General features: G+C 41.9%; 2 protein-coding genes across 2 annotated transcripts; both read right to left on the bottom strand.

Annotated features, from left to right (window-relative positions):
* Positions 1-10233: 10233 nt before the first annotated feature.
* Positions 10234-11076, bottom strand: LOC119193794. Its single transcript, XM_037447522.1, has one exon. The coding sequence runs from the start codon at positions 11074-11076 to the stop codon at positions 10234-10236; it is 843 nt and encodes a 280-aa protein (XP_037303419.1).
* A 3173-nt stretch (positions 11077-14249) lies between these two features.
* On the bottom strand, positions 14250-15655 carry LOC119193793. Its single transcript, XM_037447520.1, has 2 exons — positions 14817-15655; positions 14250-14361 (listed from the first exon to the last, which is right to left on the bottom strand). The coding sequence occupies exons 1-2, from the start codon at positions 15653-15655 to the stop codon at positions 14250-14252; spliced, it is 951 nt and encodes a 316-aa protein (XP_037303417.1).
* Between the last annotated feature and the right edge of the window lie 2084 nt (positions 15656-17739).

Raw genomic sequence — 17739 nt, 5'->3', positions numbered from 1 at the left:
GTATTGCTTTTCATTTGAATTATTTGTTCCTTTTTTCCCGGATTTGTAAAATATAATTTATGATTATTACTAAAAGATTGACATTTTTGCAAATACTTAATCAATTCAAGATGTTTTTTTTTCATATGATTATTTCTCTTCAGGCAAATAGAGAGTAGAAAACGAAAATATTACTTTGGTCTACCCGAGATTTGAGCCTGAGATCTCAGAAAAATAGTTTTACAACGCACGCAATACAACTACGCCACCTAGGCATTCATATAAATATTAATCAGTTTAAAAAAATATACTCAACAAGCAAGCGGCGATAGCCTAGTTAGAACGGACTGCCGGGACGAGTGTCCGCGGGTTCAAAACCCAAGCGTAAACCTCTTTGTTTTCGCGGAGAAAGTGTCTTATGACTACCGCCCAGCCTTCGTGTGGGGCGACTGAGCGGTTATGTTGGGGTCACCGTGCCTTACGACCCGGTGTTGCGCCGCCCGGATTTGATGTCAACCTTCAGGCGACCGCCGGGCCGAGTCCCTCACCTATATACAACGCACGGCATACCAACTAAAACTCCGCGGTGGCCCTCTTCGGCGCATTAGGGACGACTATGGGCTTCCTCTGACGGAAATGTCTAAGTCTACATCCACAGCCGCCCCTGCGCGGTGCCGCCTAGTGGCCCTCGGCGTCTACGGCAGCATGAGGCCAGCTGCACTCTGCCGTCCATCCCGGAGGTCAACCGAAAATTGTGCAAAGACGCACAAAGATGCACTAGGGAGGACAGCCCCCTGCTGCCCGCCGACGGCCCCCATCGTGGCCCCTATTAGTCGCCTTTTACGACAGGCAGGGGATACAGTGGTGAAATTCTCCAAACGGCCCCAATCCACAGGGCGGAAGCGTAAACCTCTGACTTTTCTATAATAATGTGTGTATTCTTTTTGAATTATCGCTTATTTTGAAGATCAAGGAAAACATCGTGAGAAACCCTATATACCTAAGTTCTCTATAAGAATTTTGAGAGTATGTGAAGTCTGCCAATCCGCACTAGGCCATCCCTGATGGACGAAGGCCTAATCCCTCTCAGTAGTAAAGGAGATCGGTGCCTAGTACTGGGACAGTATGTACAATACAGGGCTGATATTATTATTATATTATGATAAAAATATAGGTATATACTCAATAAACAATGAAGAAACATACAGACAATGAGACACCAATAAAATCGTGATTTTGTATCTAAGAAATAAAGCAATACATGATAAGATATTTAAACGAACCAGATTAGGATTAGGGTAAGGTCTCGCTTCAGGCAATATCTCTTATCAGTTATTGTTCGTTTGTGAATGCTTGTGCCGTGTTTAAGGAAAAAATGCGGCTGCCATGGATAGTCGCTGGTATAATAGCAGGTAAGATTTAGAGATAGCTGAGGGACTAATAATAAAAAAATATTTAAGAATAAAAAGCAAGTCGAACAAGTTAAAAATGACTTGTGTGAAGAAATGTGTTCTAATGTTCGGTTATAATTTATTCAAAGGATGATTCTTATCTAAATATCAGTGCTTAGAATTTTCCATTGTTTCTTTGTTATGGCCAATAGGCAGTGGCTAAGGGTGGAACTTTCCGAAAGGGATCCCGACACAACATAAAAGTACTACTAATATGCATAAATGAGGTTTGCAAATCGTTCCAAGATTTGAAAAAAAAAATATAGAGAAGCCGATAGAAATCGAGTTATATGGACCCTTCATTGATAGTAGAATGCAATAATTAAACAAAATACTTTTTACTTGTTGGAAAAACATAACACAAGTAAATATAACAAAATGCACCATATTTTAAAAGACTTTTCTACTGAGGAATGTTAAGAGCTATGATGGTTTGAATTAAATGATTTATTGTATCTAAAAGAAGTGACATTGACATGGACATTATAAATCCTTTTGGATAGTGCTGGCATTTATCAACAAGGAATCCAGCGTCACAAGTCTTATATCAAGTACTTACTTGATCCAAAGCTAAATGATATTATCTTCTTTTTTTTTGTGTAACTATATCGATACGAGGAAGCCGCCAGAGTATAAACGACTGACCAACAGTAATATAAACGCTACAAAACCTGCTAATATCATAAATGTGAGAGTTATCAAATTATTTAGAACCGAAGTCAAGATACGGTCCTGTGTAATATGATAGATAGATAAATGTTTTAGTACTATTACTAGGCAGTGAAGAAGAGTCTATATAACTGGATTCCTGCCGGCTTCCCTTCAGTAATTTACCAAAAAAAAATATCATTACAACCATCTGCAGATCATATTTATGAATATTAATCTTACACGTTATTTCGGTATCGCTTTAAGAAAATTTCACCCCTTGCCAATGTTCCCGGGCATGTTTATTTCATAATTTTACACTCGAGTGAAGCCGAGAACAAAGGCTAGTTTAATGATAAATTCCTGAAAGTACGCTCATATCTTTAAGGTACCAGATGATTATCATAGTGCCTAATAATTACATACATTTTACAGTCCTCCAAACCGAAATACAGTAAGGGTGACCCCGTAGTGTTTGGCGCAAATACACATAAAAATATAAAACCTACATATAAACTGATAAATCAATCTTAACTTTAAGAAGAATCTCAAGTACATATTTAATGTATTAAACTATTTATTAAACAAAGCTTAATTAGTTATTTAAGTGCTTGTTCTCACCTGCGATATAAATAAAACGCAGCTGTCAAAATTCGTCATGTGCTGTGACTTAAGATATCATTTGAGATGTTTTGATATCTGTTTATTACATAGTGACGACTCGCAAGATGCTGACTTTAATTTGACAGCGCCTCGGCTATATGTAGCACTTCAGAGCATTTAATTGCATAAAATATTAATACGGTTAACTCTTGCGTGCATGAACCCTATCATTAATCATTATCTTTTACTATTAGCTTATAATTGATATTAACTATTTGACCTTCTTGATAAAAAGAATGGATTAACAGACCGATAGGTATAAAAAGCATTGGCTATGATATACTAGGCGTTGCTCGGGGCTGCAACTAAGGTAAAAAACTATCCCGGTATAAAAGTACAAAAGTTATTTTCCAGAAAATAGGCAATAATCCAGGATAATACAGTGTATGTGTGTGTGTGCGTGTGAGGTCAGGGGCCCTATTCCGCCTACGGGGGTATATCCGTCTTCTTGCGATCACAGGTGATCTAATCAAAGGACAGTTTTCATTGCCGTATTGGTAAATAGCGGATTTTGTTACTCTCTTACCTATACAGCTATGGAAAGTGTCCTTCGAATAGAACGCCCGTAATTGAAAAAGACGGATTCGCCCCTATAGACGGAACAGAGCCCCTGACCTTGTCAATAAGTCAATCACGACATTGATAAGCATATTAATTAGACATGAAATCTATTTAACTATTTGGTAAATGAAGTTTAAATCGTTATTTAAGAGCTTGTTCTCAGCTGAGTTTGCGCTATTTAATAAACAAAACTTCTGTCGAAATCCGTCACATGCTGTGACTTAAGATTTGAGCTGTTGTTAATATGCGCAGGGACACACACGCTTGCGAAGCTTTATAATTGCATGCACGTAGTTGTGCGGGGACGCTGGTCACACCAAGCCTCTCATAAAAAGCGACATGCGCCTTTGTTAATTCAGTAATTTATTCATTTGTTATTATTACTACCTAAGTTCGCTGATGTGTATTCCTCTGGAACTTTGGAAATACATACTTACTCTGTGCCATCCTTGGAATTTAATTTAGTACGCTTGAGTTTCGACTCCCAGTCAACACAAACTCTACAATATATGTTAATAAATGCTAAGTCCTAACCCTAATTTTACAGCGTCTCAGCTAATAACATCAGAGCGAAACTAAATTACATCTATTGATACGTCACTTAAATCTTTATGTTCATAGAAGTACAAAGCACGATAATTGTTTATCGAAAGTCCATCGCTGAGCTACTGGCGATAACTGTTGTTAATTATTTTATCAATTGATCAGTATTCGAAAGATACGACGTTTACAAAGTTGCTGTCAAGCTTTGTGATACGGTATATTCTTTATTCTGCATATATTTTTTTTATTTTATCTTTTTATTTCCAGTTGGGTTTGCCGCAGCTCAACAAGATGGCAGCGATGATGGTAAGGTTACATCATACTAGTTTATGTGAAAATGAATTAAAACTTACCTCAGATATTAGTGACTAATATAAATTTGTTTACCCCTTCTCTGGAAGGTTCTACAGAGTACTGATAATCACATCGATTTGTGGTTTACTAAGAAAGTACTTAAAAATATTAGAATGTAACTAATTACCTACCAGTTATTGAAAGGTATAACCCGACCAGGAAAATAAAATTCCTGAAAACATGAGTTCCATATCAGGATATTACCACGTCAGGGTAATATATGAAACTCATTTTTTGTACTGACAACGTTATCTCCCATGTATTGTTCGAGTTGTCAAATTTTTTATAACGAAAATAGACTTTAATTCATGCCCATGAAAGCCGTTCTTCGAGTGCTGCCTGCAGTCCGTTATCAGGTGCCAGACAATTGATAGGTTAAAAGAAAAGAAGCGTCCCTAAACACCACCACCACCCTAAACCAATAAAACATTTATTTTTCCAGGAAACTCCTTCTCCGCACAAAAATACCAAGTCGAGCCTCTTGATCCAATTAATTTTAACACTGAAGTGGGCGCGAGGCATAGTGTTATAATCCGACCAAATTTGTTTGTCGTTCCTGTTGAGTGTTATTTAGTCACTCTGAATGGAACAGTCAAGCAAATTACTGAGGACTTCGAACATCCCGGATTTGAGAGATTGATAGGGTCCAATGTGGATTGTGGGCTGAACATAGTCGTATCGAAAGATATGGTTGGCACATGGACGATGTTTGCGAGATCTTCAATTTGGAATACGCCGACAGAAAGGAGGTTGCCGTTCAGTATTCAAATCGAAGGTACTACAATTCTATTACTGTTATATGTTAGTAACGATGTTCGTGTATTTTTTAATGTAAAAACAGAAGCTTCTGAACACAGAACAATAACTATTTAGTCTTTTAAGCTCAGCTCAGCCACAATGGATTTAGATGATTAAAATTATTGATTGGCTTAGCAATTAGTGCCACCACTCGTCGGATTCATGCCATAGTTGTCTGGACACGAAATATATAACATAACTGACTAATTCCACGGATTTCGGTCACTTTCCGGCCACTAATATTAATTATCGCGTAATTTTAAAAGATGTAGATTGTATTAAGTATGACGTGATACGTCTATTAAAGCATAACAACGTATTTTAAAACTCTATCTTCTTTTTTAGATCTGGAATATGTTGGCTCCGAGTTCGTTTTGACTCTACTAATTTTCATTCGCAAATTTTTTCCTTTTCAAATATATAAAGCAATTTTAATGACAACAGCAATATTATTTTATTGGAGGTAGAGAGCTTTTTTGGTGCTAGTTATTCGTTGTCTCCATCTAATGTGGATTGTCTGGTGCACGAAGTTGACACTATCAGCGCAGTACTTTAATTTATTTCTATTTCTGTTTGTCTTGGTTAAAATTTTTATTCAACTCGCTTCACTCGTTTTTGCTCGCGTAATGCGTATGTCTTTCACAAAATTCAACTATTTTATGGGACGAACTGTACTTCTTTACGATAATATAGATATAGAATGGATTACATCAATTAGCACATATTATTTTGTATGCGCCTCTAGTCACGTCTCTAGATAAGATCGATTAATAGAAGTGATACGGATAAAGTGAAAAAAAAATTATTGTTGATGGGGTAAACCTGATATAAATTCCTTTTACAAGTGTTAGAAATCTGAGTGTAGGAAGACAGTGATAAATTAAAACTTAAGACCGCCATTTAAACCACCGGTGTTTAAATAATTTCTACCATATGTATATTTGTTTTTTCTTTAATATTTATGGTGTACAATAAAGTTTTTAAATAATAATTAAAAATAAATAATAACTTTTCAGCCAATATTTTCGACAGTGAGTGAGTTTGTATGTCGCAGGATATGATCACGACTGTATAAAAATTTTCAGGCCTATTATCGTTATGATGAAATTTATACATGTTTATCAACTCTAGGTTAAACAAAAAAATTGTAGTAATAAATAAGGCTTCACACATTGAATATGATCTTAGCCAAAAGGCCGAGAAGCGATAAAAAAGCGGCGATAGCCTAGCTAGGTATGGAACGGATTGCCAAGACGAATGTCCGCAGGTTCAAACCCAAGGGCACACACCTCTGACTTTTCTAAAATCATGTGTGTATTCTTTGTGAATTTATCGTTCGCTTTAACGGTGAAGGAAAACATCGTGAGGAAAACCTGCACATCTGAGTTCTCTATAGGAATTTCGAAGGTGTGTGAAGTCTACCAATCCGCACTAGGCCAGCGTGGTGGACTAAGGCCTAATCCCTCTCAGTAGTAGAGGAGGCCCGTGCTCAGCAGTGGGCAAGTATATAATACAAGGCTGATATTATTATATAAGAGTTTTGCTATGATCCCCAATGACTGGGTGACAATTAATGCAGACCTTATTTTTATGTGTGTCTAAAAGAAAAACACTCCATACAGTTATACAGTTATATCCAACACACAACACAGAAGGCACCATTAAACAGAAGCACAAGCACAAAATAGTCTACAGTGAAGTAACAATGGACAGTTCAACATTACAACACAGAAAGGAAGAATTAAGAGGAACTAGCATACAAATATAACATTCCGCATAGCGTAAGCGGCAGCGGTAGCGGGAGCGAGCAGCGTGCGTTCCGCGTCTATTACAGGTCTCGACTGGCTGGTCAGCCGGCGATGTGACGTGGCGCTGCAACGTGTGCGCACCGCACCGCACCTCACACCGCTGACTCCTTGTGCGTAAGGATATACCTATACGCAGAAGGTGTGACACTGCTCGATGGTTGATGTTGATATCGACATCGACAAATGGTTACGCATTGAAGTAATGTGCTTGTATATATCTAAGTAATAAATATAATATTATGATTGTTGTGAATAGTTACTGTAAGTGTAAATAAATATATATAATGTAAAAATATACTTTTTATGTAGATAGATATTTTATATATAATTATGTTCAGTGTAGGAAAGTTGCCTACACCACCCCCCCTCCAGAGGCCGTCAAGGTCTATAAAAATCGGTGAATTTCACCCGACGTCCAGAACGAGTGACGTACTCTTTTGTAATGTCTGATGAGGGGTCATCGTTATGGTCAGACAGTATGAAGGCCGGTTTAATTCGGTCTATCGATACTGTGACCTCCTTGTTTTTAAACAATATTTAAAAAATTTTATCCCCTCTATACAAAACTTTATGAGGACCTGAATAAGCCGGTTGAAGTGAACCACGTGAAGCGTCTTCACGAAGGAAAACGTGATCACAGGTGGCGAGATCCTTAAAAATAAAAATTTTCGGCTTGCCATGATGAGTTGTAGGTGTCGGTTGTAGTTTTCTGGCGAAGTTTCTAATACGGGCAATAAATTCGGACGTATCCGTGGTACCCACCGTAGTAGAGTCGAAAAATTCGCCCGGTAATCTCAATGGTTCGCCGTACACCAATTTGGCCGAGGAAGACTGGAGGTCTTCTTTAACGGCAGTTCGAATACCTAACAACACCCACGGTAGTGACTCGGTCCATCTATCATTCCCATGGCATACGATCGCAGCTTTGAGTTGCCTGTGAAACCGCTCCACCAGGCCGTTACATGCCGGGTGGTAAGCTGTCGTCTGCCTATGCTCGAATCCGGCTATCCTAGACAAACACTGAAAGAGGGCCGACTCGAACTGGCGGCCACGATCAGTTGTAATGTTTGTAGGACAGCCGAATCGAGCTATCCAGCCTGGCAGTAAGGCTTTGGCAACTGTTTCTGCTGTGATGTCTTCAATCGGTATTGCTTCCGGCCATCGAGTGAAACGATCAACTGCCGTTAGGCAATACCGATACCCACATGAGAGAGGCAGAGGTCCCACAAGGTCAATGTGGATATGTTTAAAGCGCGCTCGAGGTAAATTGAAGCTGCCTAGTGGAGCAGTCACATGACGACTCACCTTGGCGCGCTGGCATGAAATACAGGATCGCGCCCAGTCTCTGCAGTCTTTACGTATTCCTGGCCACACGTAACGTTCGGCAATTAACTTGGCCGATGCATTGGCGCCAGGGTGACTGTATGCATGAAGACTGTCAAAGATCTGCTTCCGAAAGAACTTTGGCACGAATGGTCTAGAAGTCGGCGTACTGACGTCGCAGTACAGGGGTACTCGACTTCCAGGTACTTGAAGTTTCTCCAGGCGCAGTGATGAACCTTCTTCTAATAGCTTAGAGAGTTCAGGATCCGAAGCTTGGCCCTTGGCTAATGTCTCGAGGTCGACAGGTACTCCCAGTTCTTCAATCCGCGACAGGGTATCGGCTACGACGTTGTCTTTCCCTGATATATGACGGATGTCGGTCGTGAACTGAGAGATGAATCAAGGTGTCTATACTGCCTTGGCGAACAGTTTTTCTTCCTTTCGTGGAAGGCGAAACTGATCGGTTTGTGGTCAGTATAGACAACGAAATGCCTGGCCTCGAGCATATGTCGGAAGTATTTGACTGCTTCGTAAATGGCGAGCAGTTCCCTATCATAAGGCGAGTACTTTACCTGAGAAGGGCTTAACTTCTGAGAGAAAAAAGCTAAAGGCTGCCACGAGTCGTCCTTCAGCTGTTGGAGAACTGCGCCAATCGCCTTGTCTGACGCATCAGTCACTAGGGCGAGTTGTGCGGTGCAGTCTGGGTGGGCTAAAAGAGCGGCGTTAGCAAGGCTTTCCTTGCAGGCTTCGAAGGCTACTAGGGCGTCACCTGTTAAATCAATCGGATGTGATCCCTTAACCGACCCAGTTAACAATAAGTGCAAAGGAGCTTGAATTTGGGCGGCGCGTGGGAGGAATCTCCTATAAAAATTTAACATACCCAAAATGCCCTTAACTGCCGCACGTTTGTTGGGACAGGGAAATCCTTTATAGTCTGGACTTTGGCGTCAAGTGGTCGGGAGCCTCGTTCGGAGATGCTGTAACCTAAAAACGTTACCTCCTCTGCTCCGAAAACGCACTTGGACGTGTTGATCACCATGCCGTAATCCTTAAGTCTGCCAAAGATTATACGGAGGTGCTCCTCATGCTGTTTAGGGTCTTGTGAAAATACTAAAAAATCGTCCAGGTAACAAAATACAAAATCAAGACCCCTAGTCATCTCGTCCACGAACCGTTGAAAAGTTTGGCCCGCGTTACGAAGACCGAAGGTCATAAAAGGAAATTCGTATAATCCGAACGGTGTGGTGATCGCTGTTTTAGGAATATCCTCTGGGCTGACAGGTATCTGATGGTAGGCTTTACCAGGTCTAAGGTGCTAAATATTTTGCAACCAGCTATAGAATGGGCAAAATCGTGAATATGCCTAATCGGGTACCTGTCAGGCACAGTGCGAGCGTTCAACATGCGGTAGTCACCACACGGACGCCAACCATTGTCCTTTTTTGGCGCCAGATGTAACGGTGAGGACCATGGACTTTCTGATGGTCTGGCAATCCCGCTAGCAAGCATAGATTGAAATTCTTGCTGGGCTATTTTAAGTTTGTCAGGAGCGAGGCGACGAGGCGGTGAGGAAACTGGAGGCCCTGATGTCGTACGTATGTGGTGTACATTGTTGTGAGGGATAGTCCGATGCGTACCAGCTGGTCGGGTTATCTCTGGGAATTCATTAAGAATTTTATGATATTGAGTATTCCCGGTTGAGACTTTAATAGAATAAAGACTACGACTATCAACCACGAGGCTAGCTACGGTAGTTACAGAGGTGGTATTATCAACTAGGCGCTTATTTCTACAATCCACCATGAGGTTATAAAATTAAGGAAGTCTACGCCTATAATAGGCTTTTGATACGTCTGCTACTACAAAACGCCAAGTAAAAGTTCTCCGTAAACCAAGATTTAAATTTAAATGTGCATAGCCGTATGTCGAGATGCTGGTACCGTTGGCGGCGCATAGTTGAAACTCCGTTGGAGCACGACGATCACGCAGTAACGAACGTGGGAAAACACAGAGGTCGCTGCCGGTGTCGACCAAAAATTGCGTCTTCGAGAAACGGTCGGTTACGAAAAGGCGACCAGCAGAAGATGGGCAATCGTCAGTCGCCATTACCGACTGCCCTTCGAGTTTTCCGACTTATAATCGCAGGGGCGGACGCATTTGCTGGCCCTGTCTCCAAACTTGGCGTGGTACCAACAAAGTGGATATTTTCGGTAGTTGGACTGTGACCGTTGTCTTGAAGATGATCCGCTACGGGGTCGAGCAGTTCGGGACCTAGATCTTCCACTTCTCTGGGATGCCAGCTTCTGGAATTGCCTCCGAAGTTCGGCTACTTCCCGTGTCAAATCACTGATTACAGAACTGGGATTATCTTGACTCACGGAGGCGACCTTTGGAGACGTCGTAGATAAGTCGTTGACTCGATCCGCCAAATCAGCCAGATCTTCAAGCGAAGTTGTACCTGGTTGACCTGCAAGTACTGTCTGAATGCCATAAGGGAGACGACTGATCCATATGGTCTTCAGAAAATCGTCTGGAACATCGGATCCGGCGAGACTTTGTAAATGTCGAAGAAAGCGGGACGGTTTTCGATCCCCGAGCTCTTCATGCATGAGTAATTGCTTAAGCTTCTTTTCATTCGACTCAGTTAATCGCTTAATGAGCAACGCTTTTAATGTGTCATATTTATTTTCCGCTGGTGGTTTTATAATAATATCTTTTACCTCTTTCGAGTACTGATTGTCCAGTTGGTTAATAACATGATTAAATTTAGTCTGGTCACTGGTTATTCTATTAATAGCGAATTGTCCTTCCACTTGGGCGAACCAAATCTCCGGTTCTTCAGGCCAAAAAGGTGGAATGCGTATGCTCACCTTGTATACCTCGCCATCACGATCTGTCGACGCTTTCCCATCACTAGCTGTAGACGGTGTGCCGCGTGCTTTCTCCATTTTAAGTTTTGGTCCGTGTGGAGGTCACCAATATAAGAGTTTTGCTATGATCCCCAATGACTGGGTGACAATTAATGCAGACCTTATTTTTATGTGTGTCTAAAAGAAAAACACTCCATACAGTTATACAGTTATATCCAACACACAACACAGAAGGCACCATTAAACAGAAGCACAAGCACAAAATAGTCTACAGTGAAGTAACAATGGACAGTTCAACATTACAACACAGAAAGGAAGAATTAAGAGGAACTAGCATACAAATATAACATTCCGCATAGCGTAAGCGGCAGCGGTAGCGGGAGCGAGCAGCGTGCGTTCCGCGTCTATTACAGGTCTCGACTGGCTGGTCAGCCGGCGATGTGACGTGGCGCTGCAACGTGTGCGCACCGCACCGCACCTCACACCGCTGACTCCTTGTGCGTAAGGATATACCTATACGCAGAAGGTGTGACACTGCTCGATGGTTGATGTTGATATCGACATCGACAAATGGTTACGCATTGAAGTAATGTGCTTGTATATATCTAAGTAATAAATATAATATTATGATTGTTGTGAATAGTTACTGTAAGTGTAAATAAATATATATAATGTAAAAATATACTTTTTATGTAGATAGATATTTTATATATAATTATGTTCAGTGTAGGAAAGTTGCCTACACCACCCCCCCTCCAGAGGCCGTCAAGGTCTATAAAAATCGGTGAATTTCACCCGACGTCCAGAACGAGTGACGTACTCTTTTGTAATGTCTGATGAGGGTCATCGTTATGGTCAGACAGTATGAAGGCCGGTTTAATTCGGTCTATCGATACTGTGACCTCCTTGTTTTAAACAATATTTAAAAATTTTATCCCCTCTATACAAAACTTTATGAGGACCTGAATAAGCCGGTTGAAGTGAACCACGTGAAGCGTCTTCACGAAGGAAAACGTGATCACAGGTGGCGAGATCCTTAAAAATAAAAATTTTCGGCTTGCCATGATGAGTTGTAGGTGTCGGTTGTAGTTTTCTGGCGAAGTTTCTAATACGGGCAATAAATTCGGACGTATCCGTGGTACCCACCGTAGTAGAGTCGAAAAATTCGCCCGGTAATCTCAATGGTTCGCCGTACACCAATTTGGCCGAGGAAGACTGGAGGTCTTCTTTAACGGCAGTTCGAATACCTAACAACACCCACGGTAGTGACTCGGTCCATCTATCATTCCCATGGCATACGATCGCAGCTTTGAGTTGCCTGTGAAACCGCTCCACCAGGCCGTTACATGCCGGGTGGTAAGCTGTCGTCTGCCTATGCTCGAATCCGGCTATCCTAGACAAACACTGAAAGAGGGCCGACTCGAACTGGCGGCCACGATCAGTTGTAATGTTTGTAGGACAGCCGAATCGAGCTATCCAGCCTGGCAGTAAGGCTTTGGCAACTGTTTCTGCTGTGATGTCTTCAATCGGTATTGCTTCCGGCCATCGAGTGAAACGATCAACTGCCGTTAAGGCAATACCGATACCCACATGAGAGGGCAGAGGTCCCACAAGGTCAATGTGGATATGTTTAAAGCGCGCTCGAGGTAAATTGAAGCTGCCTAGTGGAGCAGTCACATGACGACTCACCTTGGCGCGCTGGCATGAAATACAGGATCGCGCCCAGTCTCTGCAGTCTTTACGTATTCCTGGCCACACGTAACGTTCGGCAATTAACTTGGCCGATGCATTGGCGCCAGGGTGACTGTATGCATGAAGACTGTCAAAGATCTGCTTCCGAAAGAACTTTGGCACGAATGGTCTAGAAGTCGGCGTACTGACGTCGCAGTACAGGGTACTCGACTTCCAGGTACTTGAAGTTTCTCCAGGCGCAGTGATGAACCTTCTTCTAATAGCTTAGAGAGTTCAGGATCCGAAGCTTGGCCCTTGGCTAATGTCTCGAGGTCGACAGGTACTCCCAGTTCTTCAATCCGCGACAGGGTATCGGCTACGACGTTGTCTTTCCCTGATATATGACGGATGTCGGTCGTGAACTGAGAGATGAAATCAAGGTGTCTATACTGCCTTGGCGAACAGTTTTTCTTCCTTTCGTGGAAGGCGAAACTGATCGGTTTGTGGTCAGTATAGACAACGAAATGCCTGGCCTCGAGCATATGTCGGAAGTATTTGACTGCTTCGTAAATGGCGAGCAGTTCCCTATCATAAGGCGAGTACTTTACCTGAGAAGGGCTTAACTTCTGAGAGAAAAAGCTAAAGGCTGCCACGAGTCGTCCTTCAGCGTGTTGGAGAACTGCGCCAATCGCCTTGTCTGACGCATCAGTCACTAGGGCGAGTTGTGCGGTGCAGTCTGGGTGGGCTAAAAGAGCGGCGTTAGCAAGGCTTTCCTTGCAGGCTTCGAAGGCTACTAGGGCGTCACCTGTTAAATCAATCGGATGTGATCCCTTAACCGACCCAGTTAACAATAAGTGCAAAGGAGCTTGAATTTGGGCGGCGCGTGGGAGGAATCTCCTATAAAAATTTAACATACCCAAAATGCCCTTAACTGCCGCACGTTTGTTGGGACAGGGAAATCCTTTATAGTCTGGACTTTGGCGTCAAGTGGTCGGGAGCCTCGTTCGGAGATGCTGTAACCTAAAAACGTTACCTCCTCTGCTCCGAAAACGCACTTGGACGTGTTGATCACCATGCCGTAATCCTTAAGTCTGCCAAAGATTATACGGAGGTGCTCCTCATGCTGTTTAGGGTCTTGTGAAAATACTAAAAAATCGTCCAGGTAACAAAATACAAAATCAAGACCCCTAGTCATCTCGTCCACGAACCGTTGAAAAGTTTGGCCCGCGTTACGAAGACCGAAGGTCATAAAAGGAAATTCGTATAATCCGAACGGTGTGGTGATCGCTGTTTTAGGAATATCCTCTGGGCTGACAGGTATCTGATGGTAGGCTTTTACCAGGTCTAAGGTGCTAAATATTTTGCAACCAGCTATAGAATGGGCAAAATCGTGAATATGCCTAATCGGGTACCTGTCAGGCACAGTGCGAGCGTTCAACATGCGGTAGTCACCACACGGACGCCAACCATTGTCCTTTTTTGGCGCCAGATGTAACGGTGAGGACCATGGACTTTCTGATGGTCTGGCAATCCCGCTAGCAAGCATAGATTGAAATTCTTGCTGGGCTATTTTAAGTTTGTCAGGAGCGAGGCGACGAGGCGGTGAGGAAACTGGAGGCCCTGATGTCGTACGTATGTGGTGTACATTGTTGTGAGGGATAGTCCGATGCGTACCAGCTGGTCGGGTTATCTCTGGGAATTCATTAAGAATTTTATGATATTGAGTATTCCCGGTTGAGACTTTAATAGAATAAAGACTACGACTATCAACCACGAGGCTAGCTACGGTAGTTACAGAGGTGGTATTATCAACTAGGCGCTTATTTCTACAATCCACCATGAGGTTATAAAAATTAAGGAAGTCTACGCCTATAATAGGCTTTGATACGTCTGCTACTACAAAACGCCAAGTAAAAGTTCTCCGTAAACCAAGATTTAAATTTAAATGTGCATAGCCGTATGTCGAGATGCTGGTACCGTTGGCGGCGCATAGTTGAAACTCCGTTGGAGCACGACGATCACGCAGTAACGAACGTGGGAAAACACAGAGGTCGCTGCCGGTGTCGACCAAAAATTGCGTCTTCGAGAAACGGTCGGTTACGAAAAGGCGACCAGCAGAAGATGGTGCAATCGTCAGTCGCCATTACCGACTGCCCTTCGAGTTTTCCGACTTATAATCGCAGGGGCGGACGCATTTGCTGGCCCTGTCTCCAAACTTGGCGTGGTACCAACAAAGTGGATATTTTCGGTAGTTGGACTGTGACCGTTGTCTTGAAGATGATCCGCTACGGGGTCGAGCAGTTCGGGACCTAGATCTTCCACTTCTCTGGGATGCCAGCTTCTGGAATTGCCTCCGAAGTTCGGCTACTTCCCGTGTCAAATCACTGATTACAGAACTGGGATTATCTTGACTCACGGAGGCGACCTTTGGAGACGTCGTAGATAAGTCGTTGACTCGATCCGCCAAATCAGCCAGATCTTCAAGCGAAGTTGTACCTGGTTGACCTGCAAGTACTGTCTGAATGCCATAAGGGAGACGACTGATCCATATGGTCTTCAGAAAATCGTCTGGAACATCGGATCCGGCGAGACTTTGTAAATGTCGAAGAAAGCGGGACGGTTTTCGATCCCCGAGCTCTTCATGCATGAGTAATTGCTTAAGCTTCTTTTCATTCGACTCAGTTAATCGCTTAATGAGCAACGCTTTTAATGTGTCATATTTATTTTCCGCTGGTGGTTTTATAATAATATCTTTTACCTCTTTCGAGTACTGATTGTCCAGTTGGTTAATAACATGATTAAATTTAGTCTGGTCACTGGTTATTCTATTAATAGCGAATTGTCCTTCCACTTGGGCGAACCAAATCTCCGGTTCTTCAGGCCAAAAAGGTGGAATGCGTATGCTCACCTTGTATACCTCGCCATCACGATCTGTCGACGCTTTCCCATCACTAGCTGTAGACGGTGTGCCGCGTGCTTTCTCCATTTTAAGTTTTGGTCCGTGTGGAGGTCACCAATATAAGAGTTTTGCTATGATCCCCAATGACTGGGTGACAATTAATGCAGACCTTATTTTTATGTGTGTCTAAAAGAAAAACACTCCATACAGTTATACAGTTATATCCAACACACAACACAGAAGGCACCATTAAACAGAAGCACAAGCACAAAATAGTCTACAGTGAAGTAACAATGGACAGTTCAACATTACAACACAGAAAGGAAGAATTAAGAGAGGAACTAGCATACAAATATAACATTCCGCATAGCGTAAGCGGCAGCGGTAGCGGGAGCGAGCAGCGTGCGTTCCGCGTCTATTACAGGTCTCGACTGGCTGGTCAGCCGGCGATGTGACGTGGCGCTGCAACGTGTGCGCACCGCACCGCACCTCACACCGCTGACTCCTTGTGCGTAAGGATATACCTATACGCAGAAGGTGTGACACTACTCGATGGTTGATGTTGATATCGACATCGACAAATGGTTACGCATTGAAGTAATGTGCTTGTATATATCTAAGTAATAAATATAATATTATGATTGTTGTGAATAGTTACTGTAAGTGTAAATAAATATATATAATGTAAAAATATACTTTTTATGTAGATAGATATTTTATATATAATTATGTTCAGTGTAGGAAAGTTGCCTACAATTATTATTATTATATACATTGAATATGGCAAACGCTTTACACATGAAATGATTCGCCTAAACATTATCAGTATTATCATATCTATTACTTTATCCGTGCTATCAATAATCTTAAATATTCACAGAATAATACCCACGTCATGTATTCTTCCTTTCTTAAAGGTTATCTTAAACAAAGATACATATTTTCAGACGAAAACCAATCAGAAGAAAACGAAAATGTACCCGAACCGGCCGAGGGATTATCGAAAGATAAAGATAACATCGCATGGTTACCGCAGATCGAACGAGTTACTAGAACTGACCAATTCATTGACGTAACATTGAATAAAATTGAACAGCAGGAAGAATGCTATTTCATTACCCCTTCAGGTGAAAACAGTACTGACCAAATTGAAATTTATGGTGTTATTGCACAGAATAGTAGTAATTACGTATCATGCAGGATTACTATAGGGCCAATGGAAGCCTCTCTCTTGGGCAATTGGACGCTGTGTGGGAAAACTGATGACCACGAGAGATGCCAACGAGTCAGCATTGCTTGGAGTGAGTATACTTGTGATAAGTTATGTAATTAACCTATTTATTATCAGAATATAATAATATATATATTTTTATAGCTTTGAATGACGAGACGAGCTTGCCGACCGCCTGATGGTAAGCGATACGAAAGCCCATAAACAATAGGAACTGCATCCAATATCTTGAATTACAAAGTATTGTTCGGTATTTCTCTACGCTCGCCATCCTGAGACATGAGATGTTAAGTCTTATTGTGTCTAGTAGTTACTCTGGCTACAATGTTCAACATATGTATATATACGCGTCCGTATTCATAGACGTTATTTATCTAAGGACGGAACATTGCTGTGATAACAAGTCTGTTCCTCAGCTTTGTTTATCTCACAGCTTGCTCTTTGTTCAGCTTTGTTTATCTGACAGCCAACTAGATTAAAGTTGTATCTCAATATTAGCCAATCACAACGGCCCTTTGTCTACGCACTGTGAAGGCTGCCATGCCGTCAGCACTGAGAGACAGTGTTGTTATCACAGCAATGCTCCGTCCTTAGATAAATAACGTTTATGAATACGGGCGACGGTCTTTATGCCATTCAATGGTTTTCTTAAACATTTGTAAGCCCAAAGTATGAAATTTATATCCAAAATTCTTGTAGTGATTTGGCATCGATTAGATTAAATGAATAGAATTTTGAGATCGATATAAAAATATTTTACGTGGTTTTACGATTGATGTGAAGATATTTACGTCTTTTGTCATCAACAATTTTTTGCTTAGAACATTTATATAAGCTATATAAATATTTAAAACAATACTTAAACATATTTTCATTATGATTTAGTGGGTACACCAGTTGCGCATCTACCTACCCTTGGATAAAAGTCGTGAGTATATGT

This window comes from Manduca sexta, chromosome 6 (assembly GCF_014839805.1).
Source record: "Manduca sexta isolate Smith_Timp_Sample1 chromosome 6, JHU_Msex_v1.0, whole genome shotgun sequence".
Lineage (NCBI taxonomy): Eukaryota > Metazoa > Arthropoda > Insecta > Lepidoptera > Sphingidae > Manduca > Manduca sexta.
This window is presented reverse-complemented; position numbering and strand designations above follow the sequence as displayed.